General features: G+C 33.2%; 1 protein-coding gene across 3 annotated transcripts in view; it reads right to left on the bottom strand.

Annotated features, from left to right (window-relative positions):
* LOC149535081 (Class II aaRS and biotin synthetases superfamily protein) overlaps positions 1 to 15,272 on the bottom strand; it is a 152,878-nt gene that overhangs the window by 26,511 nt on the left and 111,095 nt on the right. For all 3 annotated transcript variants that reach the window (XM_089807314.1, XM_089807313.1, XM_089807312.1), the window contains one exon: positions 13,695 to 13,913. In XM_089807314.1, coding sequence (XP_089663440.1) covers positions 13,695 to 13,913 — 219 coding nt within the window. The remainder of the gene's footprint in view (positions 1 to 13,694; positions 13,914 to 15,272) is intronic.

Here is a 15,272-nt window from a genome sequence, read left to right as displayed (position 1 = left end):
ACGACTTGTACTTGTGTATTTTTAGGGCACATTTTCCCCAAAAAATGTCCAAGAACATGTATTATGCAAAAACATTTTGCATCTCAAGGGTTTGCCAACTTGCATTTTGCCTTCTACATGCACAAACGCCCAAGTATTTGACAATGGAGATTACCATTTGCAGCTTTGAAATGGTCAAAAGCTATTGAGTTGTTGCATGCATTTGCACTTGGAGAACCCGATTCTGGAGAACACTTGTTCATTTCAATTTCTCTTTCCTCCATTTTTGGCTCCTTGAGCTCCAAGTAAGTAGACGATTTCAGCTGTGCTTATGTTTCTTACTTATTTATGTTTCTTACTTGTTTGCAATTTTTCTTTAAATAAGTTGAAATCTTCTCATTACAAATGCTTGAAATTCCTTTGAACTCCAAAAATGGAATTGCATGTCGAAGAACATCTTGAAGGTTGTCATGTTTGAGTCAATAGCAAGAGGTATAGTATTTTTTTATTCTTAGTTTTTCTTGTTTGTTTGTTGCTTGTTTAGTTTTTTTTTTGGAAGAAAGTTGAGAATTCCCACCCAAGAAGGCAAGTGCATCCACATGTTTTCACCTTCCATGCCAATCCATATTCCATCCATTCTCCAACACATGCAGTTACATCCTTCAAACCCAATTACATGTTTATCTCAAGTATGTAAAATTTATGTTATGTTGTGATCTTGATTGGTGTAAATCTCAATTTTATTAGTCTTGAAATTGAAGATGTTTAGATACTGTTATTGATTACTGGATTGCTATTGAAGATTTAATTTCTTGAACTGGATATATCCTAGATTTTATGTATTATAATCTGCAAGTCAGAAAGTATGATTACCGCTGTGATTGATCTACCTCTAACTGCAAATTATAATCATATTATATATATATATATATGTGAATTGGTGCAGTGAAAAGACGTGATGAAGAATCACGTATCAAACTAAATATACAACCCCACGTTCCTGGGACAAATCACGACGGTTTAACACATTTAATAATATTGGTTAATAAGATTGGTGACCACGATGTATAATCTGCGGTTTGTTAAAGGAAGTTGGAGTAATACGTGATAAGATAGATATCTTTTTATCTTCGGTGGTAAATGGTTTATAATTGCCATCGACAGTATTGATATACTGGTCTTACGTGAGTAATAATATTATTATCGGCAGATCACAATATAGTGAGCTATCGGCAATATGTATAATTATCAACTGATTATATTATATAAACTAATCACAAATATATATATATATATATATAATAGTAATAATGATATATATATATATATGTGTGTGTGTGTGTGTATATATAAAAATATATATAATTACGTAATCAGTTTAAAGTTTATTTGAAAATAATCATAAGAAATTATAAATTCAATTTCACATAGGCTAACATTCTTAACACTCCCTCTTTAGCAAGGGAAATTGAATTACACAATAATATATAATCAACATTATGTTTTAGACTAAGGGAGAGAAAGAAGAAAGAAAAAAACATAATGGATTTTCATAGTGTCCGGCTATCGCCCAAAAGACCCATGAAGGTTATCATTGTGTCCGGCAAAATCTGGCCCAAAGAACAAGGATAACCCAAACTTTCAAAACAATGGGTTTTCATGGTATCCGGCTATCGCCCAAAAAAAGATCCATGAAGGTTATCAATGTCTCCGACAAAATCCGGCCCAAAAGATAACAACAATTTCAACCATTGTTTGAAAATAGATCAACTAAAATAAAGTCGTCACTTTATCATAGGATCAGAACACATGAAAGGTTGTCACCTTTCTCAAGAAAAGTCGTCACTTTTCACAATACAAGCTTGCAAGCAAAAATTAGAAAATAATTTGTATTCATGAATAAAAAAATTCATTTACAACAATATCATACCAAGTTTTTCTTAGAAGTACACAATTTTCAACTTCGCAAGAGGTTTGGTGAAAATATTAGCATTTTGTTCATTTGTATTAATATAACTCAATTTAATGATATCTCTGCCGACCATGTCTCTTATGTAGTGATAAGGAGTCTCAATATGCTTTGATCGATTGTGGAAAACTGGATTTTCTGATAGCTTGATACAACTTTGATTATCACAATGGATCACATTTCGTTTTAGAGGTTTTCCAAATAGCCCAAATAGAAGTTTTCTTAACCAAACTGCTTCACGTGCTCCCATGGAAGCGGCTACATACTCGGCTTCGGTAGAACTTAAGGCAACAACTAGTTGTTTTCTGCTGAACCAAGATAGCATCGCTGACCCAAGGCTGAAGCAACAACCTGTAGTGCTCTTGCGGTTAGAGGAACATCCTGCCCAATCTGAATTAGTATATCCTTCCAAATTTATCTCAACCTTTTCATATTTTAGTCCAAAACCAATAGATCCTCGTAAATATCTTAATATATGTTTGCAGCCATAAGATGGATCTTCTTGGGTTTACACATGAAGTGACTAAGAACATTTGTAGCATAGCATATATCGGATTTGGAATTCACAAGATACATCCAATTATTTGTCTGAAGAGAGTAGGATCAATGTCCTCAGATTTTGATGCTTCTTCTTTTAGCTTGTGTAAGTTTGTTTCCATTGGGGTAGATAAGGGCTTACTATCCATCATTCGAAATCTGGTCATAATATCTTGAGTGTACTTTCCTTGATGTAAGAAAATGTAGTCTTCTTTCTGATTAACTTCTAATCCCAAGAAGTAGTGTAGTAACCCTAAATCTTTCATTTCAAATTCAGCTATCAGATCTTGCTTACATTTTTCAATTAATTTATCATCACCTGTTATCAACAAGTCATCAACATAGAGAACAAGTATTACCATTCCATCACTGGTGATTTTGAAGTATATGTTAGAATCAGCTTCATTTGTTTAGTATCTGAGTTTGGAAAGGTAGTTATCTACCTTTTCATACCAGGCTCGAGGAACCTGTTTGAGACCATAGAGTGCTTTCTTGAGTTTACATACATATAAGTTTTTATCTTTTATGATGAACCCTTTAGGTTGTTCTATGTAGACTTCTTCATTAATGACCCCATTTAGGAAAGCAGTTTTTACATCCATTTGATGAATCTTCCAACCTTTTGAAGCTGCAATTGCAATAATTGTTCTTATAGAAGTATAACAAGCTACTGGTGCAAAGGTTTCTTCATAGTCAATGCCAACTTTCTAGGAGAATCCTCGAGCAACAAATCTAGCTTTGTGTTTTTCAATACTTCCATCAGCAGTGTATTTGATTTTGTATAACCATTTTGAAGATGCAACTATTTTGTTTTTAGGCCTAGGAACAATATCCCAAACATCGTTCTGAATTATGGAATTGTATTCTTCTACCATGGCATCTTTCCACTCTTGTGACTTTAGGGCTTCTTCAACTGTAGATGGTTCAATTTTGTTTATCTCAGTTATAAGAGCAGTATAACATGATAGATTTTGAGTTCTCTTGTTTTCTTTTGAGATCTCATCTGGTTCCACATTGTTTTCTTTAAGCATCTTCCTTGCCCATAATGGTCTTTTCTTTCCATTAGTTATATCTAGTTCTCTCTCTTCAGGTGTATGCTCCCTCTAATTTTCAGTTTGTCTAATTTCCTCATCATCTGAGATTGGTTCATCTTCTATGCTGGTTGAAAGTTTTAAAGCAGAATCCTCTTCAAAAATTACATCTCTACTTATTTCAACGGATCTTTGTCCAGGAATGTAGATTCTATAACCCTTGGAATTTTCACAATATCCTATAAATGTACCTCTCTTCCCAGAAGGTTCAAGCTTAGTCCTCTTTTCTTTGGGTATGTGAATGTATACTGGACATCCGAATATTCTAAGATGACTTAGATCTGGTTTGATCCCTGAGAAGACTTCTTCAGGTGTGGTATTCTTTAGAAATGAATGTGGACATCTGTTTTGAATATATACTGCAGTCTTAGAAGCTTCTGCCCAAAATGAGGCATGCATATTCTGATCATGTAAAATAGCTTTTGCAGCTTCAATAATGGTTCTATTTTTCCTTTCTGCGACTCCATTTTGTTGAGGATTATAAGGTACTGTATACTCCCTCTTAATCCCAACAAAATTACAAAAACTTTTGAAGATGTCAGATGTATACTCTCCTCCATTCTCTGATCTTAATGTTTTAATCCTTTTGCTTGTCTGATTCTCTACTAATGCTCTGAAGGTTTTTAATTTTGATAGAACTTCATTTGATTCTTTGACTTTCAAGAAATAGATCCAAGTCTTCCTAGAAAAGTCATCAATGAAGGATATGTAATAAAGGAAACCTCCTAGAGAAGGTGTGGGCATGGGTCCACAAAGGTCTGAATGAACTAGTTCCAAAACTGATTTTGACCTATGTTCACTAGAGGGAAAAGGTTTTTTTATGATTTTCCCTAGAGCACACCCTTTGCAAGTTCCTCTATGAGATGAATCTAGTTTAGGAGTACCAGAAGTTATCTTATCTAAATTAGGAAGTGAACTAAACCCAATGTGCCCAAGTCATCTATGCCATAATTCATTAACATTGGATGTTTCAAGACTAAGAGCTTGAGTTTGAATGTTACTTAATTTATATAACGTTCCAAATTTGGACCCTATGATAATAGCATTTTTCATATTTGAGTTATTATGCCAATATAGTACTTTGTCTTTGTTGAAGGTGACATGCTATCCATCATTTGTTAACTTTGAGATAGAAATAAGGTTCCTTTTTATGCCTGGTACAAATAAGACATCTTTAAGATTAAGTGTAGTTCCATCCTTTAATTTTATAGAACATGTCCCAATACCTTTTACAGGATAGGTAGAATTGTCTCCAATAGTAACTCCTTCAGTGATATGAGTTCCAAATGTATCAAACACATCTCTAAATCTGGATATGTGACAAGATGCACCACTGTCTACAATCCAAGCTTCTTTATTTGAATTTACTTCACTTGAAAGTGCAGAATAGTATAGTTGATTTTCATCTTCCTTTGTTTCAGCAAGGGAGGCTCGAATTTTTTCTCTTTCTGGACAGTTTTTGAATGTGTGTCCTATTTTCTCACACTTAAAACATTTAACATGAGAATGGTCTTTCTTAAACTTTTTATTATTATTATTATTGAATTTCTTCTTTCTTTTGTTTGAGACAGTGTGAAGAGCCTAATTTTCTCCCTCTTGATTTAAAGTGATCCCTCTGGAGATTAGCCTTGATTCTTCTGCTATGCATTCATTTTTCAATTGATCAAAAGTAGGAATAGAGGGTCTGCTTACAACTTGTATGAAAGTATCCCAAGACATTGGAAGCCCTCTCCAAGCTATTAATGAGAGTTCTTGATCATCAATTTTGTTTCCAATGGAAGATAATTGTTTCTTTGTTTCAGAGATTTTCTCAAAATAAGAGTGAATAGAATCTCCTTTTTCCATTTTAGTATTCAGTAATTAGGATTTTAAGGTCATTAGTCTACTTGAGTTATTTATCTCAAATGTATTTTTTATGGTCTTGAATACTTCATATGTACTTTTGATCTCTGATATGGAAAGAAGGATGTGATCTTTAATTGAATCAACAATGATTTTCCTTGCCTTGTTATTTCGTATTTTCCAGGTGAGTTATTCGGTTTCATCTTGAGGTATTGGAATATCTTTTTCAATGTATTCTTCAAGTTCCATTCTTCCAGAATTGTAATGATACAGATTTTCCAAGAGAAGAAGTTTGATGCACCTTCAAGTCTGTCTTCCACCCTCACATTATTTGCCATTATTTCTTCTTTAAAAAATTGAGATTTCTCTACCAATTTGGCTCTGATACCATGTAAAATTTATGTTATGTTGTGATCTTGATTGGTGTAAATCTCAATTTTATTAGTCTTGAAATTGAAGATGTTTAGATACTGTTATTGATTACTGGATTGCTATTGAAGATTTAATTTCTTGAACTGGATATCCTAGATTTTATGTATTATAATCTGCAAGTCAGAAAGTATGATTACCACTGTGATTGATCTACCTCTAACTGCAAATTATAATCATATTATATATATATATATATATATATATATATAAAATGTGAATTGGTGCAGTGAAAAGACATGATGAAGAATCACGTATCAAATTAAATATACAACCACACGTTCCTGGGACAGGTCACGACAGTTTAACACATTTAATAATATTGGTTAATAAGCTTGGTGACCACGATGTATAATCTACGGTTTGTTAAAGGAAGTTGGAGTAAAATGTGATAAGATAGATATCTTTTTATCTTTGGTGGTAAATGGTTTATAATTGCCATCAACAGTATTAATATACTGGTCTTACGTGAGTAATAATATTATTATCGGCAAATCACAATATGGTGAGCTATCGGCAATATGTATAATTATGAACTGATTACATTATATAAACTAATCACAAATATATATATATGTATATAATATTTTATATATATATATATATATATATATATATATATATATATATATATATATATAATAGTAATAATGATATATATATATGTGTGTGTGTGTGTGTGTGTGTGTGCATAATATTATATGTATATATAAAAATATATATATAATTACGTAATCAGTTTAAAGTTTATTTGAAAATAATCATAAGAAATTATAAATTCAATTTCACATAGGCTAACATTCTTAACAAGATGGTTCATTTTTACCACATGTAATTACCTTTGGAGAACCCCATTTGGGTAAAAGGTCACACTTTTAAACACCGAAGTTGTCATTTTCCACAATTCATGCATCCAACTTGCATTATTGGTCACCCAAAGCAAAAGCCTCATTTTTCCCACATGCAATCTATTAGATCCCAAAACCGCATATTGGAAATCCAAGAGCTTGCCACTTCTCCCACAAGATTCCACAATCAGTTTTAGCCAACGAATAGGAATCACCTTCATTCCCCTACACTTTAGGCTCTCCTACACCCAGGTGGGTAGGACCTTCACCTCCAACGTTGATTGCAGGTTCAAGGCTTTCCTATAGCGAATTTAAGCTTTGGTGAGTTCCTTGGTTGGCAAAATCCTTGATCTCGACGAAACCAAAGTTGGATATTGAATGTTTGCACTGGACGAATATTTTGTGTAATATTTGTCAATAATGGATTTGATGCTTGTAAGAAGGAAGATATATATTTTCTGACTTCAAATATAAATCCAATAATACTTCAACTATAGTTTAAATCTACATGCCTTAAATAAAAATAAACAAAGAGCCTTTTTTTATTATTAAAATAAAATATTTGAATTCATATTACAAAGCCATATTTTTGCTTCTTATTCCTCCGTACAAATGAATATATGAATATATCTTCTTTGGAATGTCGAATATGTCTTGTTGTTCAAATGAAATACTCTCCATTTATATTCTTTCCAAAGATGGGTGTAAATTTTCATATGAAGAATGGTACATGTTAATATATAATCACAACTTTTTAATAATTATTATTTTTAGTTTAATCGCTCCTTTTATTTTTAGAATAGTTGATTTTCTTTTAAATTAACTTGTTCCATACTTGATGAATTTATTAGATATAAATATCTCCCATTGCTCTCTGCCTCTGGATGATAAAACAACATCGGGAAGATGGTTCACGACAACATGAAAAAGGCTTCCTTTCAAAAATTAAACTCCTGACTATGGTTTGGCTTTGTTCCTTTCTAGAAGACATATATATCATGCATTTAGAATCGTCAGGCTTTATAACCATTATCTGCCTTATGTATTTGGCGTATATGAGTATCTCAGACTTATCGTGATTCCTTGATTCACTGTGATTGTTTTAGACCAAGTATTGAATATTTTTGGCACTTATGTCTAATCATCTGTCAACGGACTTACTCCCTCATGCTACTATTTGACTTCATCTTTGTATATTCTCTCAACTTTTATGGCATCTCCTATCACCATCCACTCTTTCTCTTTGTCGTTTCTTTTCATTGGGTTCATATGAATGAGTTTATAGGAGTCACAACTTTATATATTGTAGATGTATGTATCGCACCATTATTTCTTTGAAGATAAACATATTTTCTTCAATTAATCTTTGCTCTTTGTCAACAGTAGAGCCTTATAGCTCTAGCTTAAGAATCGCTCGCATATGTTTTCAAAATATAATGATTAATTACCTATAACATTACTCCTTGCTGCTGCTTGTAGCATCCACAAACATCAAGGGCATGCAGACTCTCTGGCTTTCATCCAATATCCTTTTGTCCCTTTTGAAAAGCATTATTGCACAACTTCTTAAGAGACCAATCTTAGTTCGTTCAGATTTGTGCATCATCTATGTATGACACACTTCAAAGGAACATTTTTTTGTATATACTTTTGTTACTATCTTTAATTTTTTGACAAATGGCATTCTTGATTTTGATTTAGTGATCGCTAGTAATTATGAGCTTGCCTGGTCAGCTATTCAAATCATGCCAAATTCTTCCAACATAGGCATAATCTTCATGGATTCACTTGATATGTACTATCAACATCAATGTGATGATTCAAGGCACAAACTAGTCTATGTTATTAAAGCACCTCCTTATAGATTAATGTTGTTCATGCTTGATTGCTATTTTTACAAGAGTTCCCTTTGAGTCATGACATCAATGAATGCTTCCACCAAGTTTCCAGCATTATCTCTCAAATGAAAGCCAAAAACATTTTGAGCTCCATTACAATCCACCATCTTAAACCCGATTTTGGCCATTTTCTCCCAAAATACAAATAGTCTAATTCATTTCCAGCCACCAAATATGGTCGGTAAGTATCTAATCCATACTATCAGCACTCACCTTTCATAGACCTATCATTAACACTCAAAATCCCAAAGCTTTCATGGATTCGATCCCACGAAACTTTCATGTTGCAGCAAGTCAAGATATGTTAGAATTTCTACAAAAAATGAAAACATCCAATAGTGAAGGGGTATTTTAAATCAAAAGAACCAATAATTCATTTAGTCTCCATTTTCCCAATGGTTGCCTGAAAACCTAAGTTAATGTGGGAATGTGGCAAGCACTTTGCTTCAAAGAAAAAAAGAGTCAAAGGTGCTGATGGAAAATTGTTCCGAATTTACATCCAAACACCATCGAGAAGGTTTTCAAAGTGTCAGAGACTCCAGAATGTGCCAATCTACAAAGGAGAAATCGCGACAACTCAAATGGGAAAAAAACCTAATCACATCAAGTTTCCAAAATGACAATTAAAAACTCATCAAAGAGAATGTGGTGATGCAGAATATTGGAATCCCCTACCCAGTGATCATCATGAAGAACAAGGCTTTTGCTAATAGTCTCTACATTTTCTTCAAGTGTTTTCCATCTTTGTAGATGCAGAAAATAGATTGTATGTAACTCACGCATGTAATGCAATCCCATGTAATCCAATAATTCTTCTCACCTAATTTTACTGGGTCAAAGTGGTTGAGTTGCTCCCACTATTTCCTCCTTTCTCTCATTTCTTTTCCTATATAAAAAGTGCCCCCTCATTGTAAAAATCATCTTTTATTTTATGCAAGAAAGCTCTGCCAAACTTGTGCAAACATAACTTTGATTGTGTGCTACCAATTTAGAAGAAAAGTGAATAAAAAGAAGCAATTGGATTCAAGCTTTGACTAGAAGCAATTGTGATAGCACAAATTGGATACTTTGATTGCAATTTGTGCCTATCATATTTGATTCATGTTTTATTGTATGTTTAAATAATAGAGCATAGTGAGTTAAGAAACAACTGGAGCCAAAGCTTTAACTAGGAACGATTGTGGTGATACATAGCCTAGTATTACCATCTCAAATTTATGAAAAATAGTTAGAATTTCCCTACTTCTGGAAGTCTTCGCAACCCAATGGTAGAGATTTTTCTTCTAGAATAATTAAAACTAAAAATAAGTTATAGAATAGCAATCATCTACTTTTGGAAGTGTATGTGGCACAAAGGTAGTGATTTTTCTTATAAATTGGACAGACAAGACTTAGAGCCAAACCGGTATGCTTTCAACTAGCTTTTGAGTTGGTGTTTGGTATCGATATCACTGTTTCCAACTATTAGATAGAAGTGTACTTTAGAGATTTAATCTTGCCCATTACTCGCTCCACGGGTAAGTGGATTCTTTCCTGAAAACTAAGAGGAAAAAATATTGGTAACACCCCTTGCAAATCTCTCAACTTCTTGCTTACCTTGAGTTGATCCAAGGAATGGTGAGAAAGGGAAGCCTTCCCTTTAAGGTAGAAAAGACTTTGTCTCATACACTGTGGCTGGTCTACCTATTTTGCAACTGGATTTGAACAATTTGTCGGTTGCAAAATATCAACTCGATAAGTTATATTGGTGCCATTGATGTCAACTATTTTACTAAATATTTTAACATGTTACCGCATATTCTTTGGAGCAAAGGACGAGTTGCACTATGCATTGCGTGTTGCTATTGTACAAGAAGGTTAATTGATGTGTCATGATGTTGAGTTCATGATAGCACCCATTTATGTGATGAATTCAGTAAGTTATGTGTGATGGAATCAAACCAGGTATTGTTGAGGCGGTCAATGATGCATCGAGGGTTTGATAAATACTCCACATAATCATGGCATTGTTTTGCAATAGCTTCTTTTGATATTTTATGCCAAAATTGTGGATTCAAAGCTTTTTGTCTTTTTTATTAACAAAAATCAAAGCGTTTTGAAGAGGTGATCTCAGTCTCTTAATAACAAGAGGGATGCCTTGGTTATCCAACATCATTTTGGAAAGCACTCGTGTTCTAGTACTTGGACATGTACAAAAGTTTTGTTGAAAACAGTCGGCTGATCAGATAAGGAAGTTCTTAACAAAAGGCTCATGTTGCAAAGCATTTTGAAAAGGAGGAATCAGCCTTCTATATGTTTGCGGCCAAATGACCAGCAAATTATGTCAAGTCTTTTGTAGGGTAAATACTAAATAGTAGAATGGCCACCAAGAGAGGGTATTAAAATAATATTGTAATATTTAGATTATAATGGTCATAATACGAAGTAAATGGAAAATATTTGCTTGATATTAACAGTGATCATCAAAGACATCAATTTCTACAAGAGACTAAACGATGTTTCCTTAAGGAACAATCGTAAAGAATAGAAACATTCTAATCTTTACAAGAGATTACAATAGATAACCATTAGATACTAAACAAAGATAATAGAAACTATCCATTATCGTAATATCTTCCTTAATGGCTAATCTATCCATAGCACGAAGTTGTCAAAAGGTGTAAAAGGCAAATTTAGGCTACTCAGCGTGTGGTGTCATAATTGCGACCATTGAGCTTCTGATTTCCCTTGAGCGAAATATTACTCAAAGATGCCATAACACATTTTTCAATGAAAAAGCGTGAAAATCTATGATAGCACGTACTTCAAGGCAAAAAATGGAAGACCCAAAAAAATGAAGAGGTACATAGAAGTGAGCTCAAAAAACCCAGAAGGAATATGTTGTCAAATTATGGATCTACAAGCTTGAAAAACAAGGCAAAAAAATCAAGGCACCTAGAAAAAACCGACGACAACCCAGAGGAGCTCTCGAAAAACCCACCAAGAATATGTAAAAATATTACGGATCAGTACCTGAAAATTTAGGTTACGAGCAAAACCCTTGTCAGTTGCATAAAAAATTAGCAAAATGATGAATTTGTAGAGAAAATCGCAGATTGTGGGCACGAATTAAGACCAAAGTTTTGTAAAAACCCTAGACACGTCCAAACACTGCAAAAAATGACTTTTTTTCATAATGGTAAGAATGGGTAACAAAACAAACATGTCATTTTCAGAGAAATTTGCACACAAGTGGCAAAAAAATTTGGGCATGAGCTACAGAGAAATGACGCTCAACAGACCTCCACATGAACAACAGAGAATAACCCTCGATTTTAAGAGGATTTAGTCGCACTAGTTGTAGATAGAAGGGCGCGAGTTTGTAGACTAGAAAATATTGCGTGAGTTACAGACAAAATGGCACAATTTTTTGGCAGAAACCCTAGTCTAACCAGAGGTTTTCGAAGCAGCTATGCATGAAAATAATTTTAAAAATGGAAGGTAGATAATTTCGACCAAGAAATTATAATTATTTTCAAAAAAAATTTAGAGCATTGGCCTTGCTAACGTATTATGGAGTAATTGGAAAATATTTGCTTGATAGTAATTGCGATCAAGAGAGCAATTTATACAAGAGACTGAACGATGTTTCCTTATAGAACAACCATAAAGAATAGAAACATCCTATTCTAGAAAAAGGGAACTAAATAATAGAAACATTCTAATATTTACAAGAGATTACAATAGATAACCATTAGACACTAAACAGAGACAATAGAAACTATCTATTATCATAATAGGTCATTTGCGTCATCTACTTCGTTTAGTTGAGAACTTTCTATTTTGTATAAGCCAATTGGTTACTTTGTTAAATTTATATTTTGTCTTTAATTCTCGGTTCTTTCCGTTATAGAAAGATCTTGTAATTGTCTATTTTCGGAGAATTACTCTCCTTTGTTTATATCAAGTTTCAACATTCAAAATTATTGTTTCACAAATGTTGACCTTGATCTAGATCCTTTTGATGATTTATAAAAATTATAAAATATATTAAAAACTATAGTATTTATTTCAATTTTCAAATTTTGTAATTGTAACGATTTCCATTTTAACTATCACAACCATTGATCAATGATGAACCATCATAAAATCAAATGTATTTACAACTTTGTATATTTATTCAAATATATTGTACAACCATACCCAAGCATACCGTACCCAAGATAAAAAATAATAATTGAACCCACGTACTGAAACACCATACATTAATCCAATCCCATACCAAAACCATAGGTTAGCCCTTAAGCCAATAGCCTTTTTGTCTTGCATGAGTTAACACCTTGGATTGACTTAGGATTAAAGTGACCTTAAAAACTTGAGCATCAATTGTTACCAAACACAAAGTTAGGCTACTTTACTAAATTAGTCTCAATTTTATTCCAATACGTCATTACCTCGTCAAGCCTTGTTACCAAGACCCATCTTTGAGTCCTTTTGATCTTGTATGTACATGTTGTATATGGAATCAAACAAAGATGTATAAGAATAATCTGCATGATAGATATAAATGTTCAATATATTTAAATTTGTTCATATAACAAATTCTAGTTTAGTACAAGTTTTTTTTTACATTGTGCATAGAAACCCATATCAGCTATGTACAAAGTGTAAATAGAATTTATTCCAGTTAAATAAAGGGAAATTACCCTTATGCAAGAAGATTGGCAGTTGCCTCCTTCAGCTGTACATTTGATTTGTCAATGACAAAATCAAACGTTAAAACCCAGTCCTGGGGCAGTTTGTGTGTGCTTAGTCTCACAAATCTATTTTAACAATCAGAACTTGCATACAGCATTTTTTCTTAAATATTCCTCATGATATCATCTCCACAGTTAGTATTCTCTAAGCCAATGGCTTTTAACAATAAAGCCAATTGATTCAGACAAAAAAAATTCAAAATGGATTCCACACACCACATATTCATGTCAATGGCTATCATGTTACCAAACTAAATTTAAAAGGTATTTTTGGAAATGTAAAGGAAAAAAAGAATCCCAAGCAAGATAACAGATAACTAATATATATGCCTTTCAACAAGTGTGAAAGAGAAAAAAGTTTGTACCGGCTCATCACACCATGGAGCAAGGACCATCATTTTGTCATTAAGAGCACACATGAATTCATCCCAGTTTCCTACCCTCTTAATACAAGAGTCTCTTTTAAGCTTTGCTCTTTCAAACATGTCATTTTGAATCTCCTCCAAGAGTTCTCCAATGCGCTTAGTCAAGTGGACCAAAGGCACATCCTCTTTCGCAAAATTATCTCGACGAACAACTCGAACCTGCCAGAGAGGTAGAATCGTAAAATTAAGTTCTGACAAATGCAGATTTCACCTACAAATTAACTATGGTTAACATTTCACTATAAAGAAAAAAGAAGAAAAAAGGTAGTGCTCAAACAGGAATGATTTTTAAGCAGTGTTTTAGGATACTTAAAATTCAGCTCCATGTGTGCATACAAAGAATCAAAGATAGTATAATTAAGTATGGTAACACACAACAAATATTGTTTTAACTCTTAAGCAATATTATCTTACATACATAGCAACATAGGTATTAAAATACCAAATCCGAAACATCCGCACATATATGCACAAAAATTTCTGTATCTAGAAAACAAATTACATTGTATCCACTAGGGTAGATCAAAGATAACAGAGAATAGAAAAACAAACACACCGACAGCCTGAAGCACTCTACTGATTTACAAGGCATCTATTAGAATCAAGTGAACAATTTAGAAAAAAATCCCATTCTGTGCTTTATGTGCAAAGGAGTTAACTTGTGAATCATAAACCATGGGAAATAAAGGTTTCCTTGTTTTATGTTAATTGATCCTAGCAATACTTGAGTCTGGCCGGCATAGTGCTCATATGATGGAAATGGAAAAGCTTGGCTTCATCACTTACTCCTCAAAATTATTCAATTTATATCATACAAACTGCAATGTCAGCATTTCTTTGCAAGTGTTTTTCTGTGTGTGGATGTTGGTGTGTGTTTACTTTATTGTACGTGCTGTTGTTTGCATAAGCGTGCATGCCTGTGTGCACATCTCTGTGTGTCTTTGAAAAAATTATATTGGAACAGTGATCAATGAGGTATTTCAGGGAACACAATTCTAATAAACACGGTCTAAAAAAAATAACAAAAGTTCATGCCAGACATAAATATCAATTAAAAACCTCAAAATTTTGAATTTTATGTATTAGAACATTTAGGACATGGGAGTTTATGATAAAACAAATTCCAGACCATCATCAACAATTTTGTCAAAATATACAAAGAGGTCACTTCCAAAGTGTGCCAGTGAGATGAAGATAAATGGCTGAGGATCTGGCTAGTTAGACCCACTGTAAGGCTCATAGGTATTGGTGCATCAAAGTAACCAACTGATCAGGGTTTATCATGACCCCCAATTGGAATGCTGATGATCCATCTCCTTATGTTATGTATATTACCTTTGCTTCTGGCTCGTTCATCATTTATGTGATTATTAACATGCTGATGTATGAGAACCCATAGCTTATCCTTGTATTGCATGACCGTATAGGTTTGGATGCAACTATGGTTAGAGAAAGATCCACCTACCGTATGTTCTCTCTAATCACCTGATTCATCACATTCAATGGTTTCCAGGTGCC

This window comes from Cupressus sempervirens, chromosome 10 (genome assembly GCF_028749045.1).
Source record: "Cupressus sempervirens isolate cs-2001-9-10 chromosome 10, ASM2874904v1, whole genome shotgun sequence".
Classification (NCBI taxonomy): domain Eukaryota; kingdom Viridiplantae; phylum Streptophyta; class Pinopsida; order Cupressales; family Cupressaceae; genus Cupressus; species Cupressus sempervirens.
The sequence above is the reverse complement of the archived record's forward strand: the minus strand, read 5'-3'. Positions and strand labels throughout refer to the sequence as shown.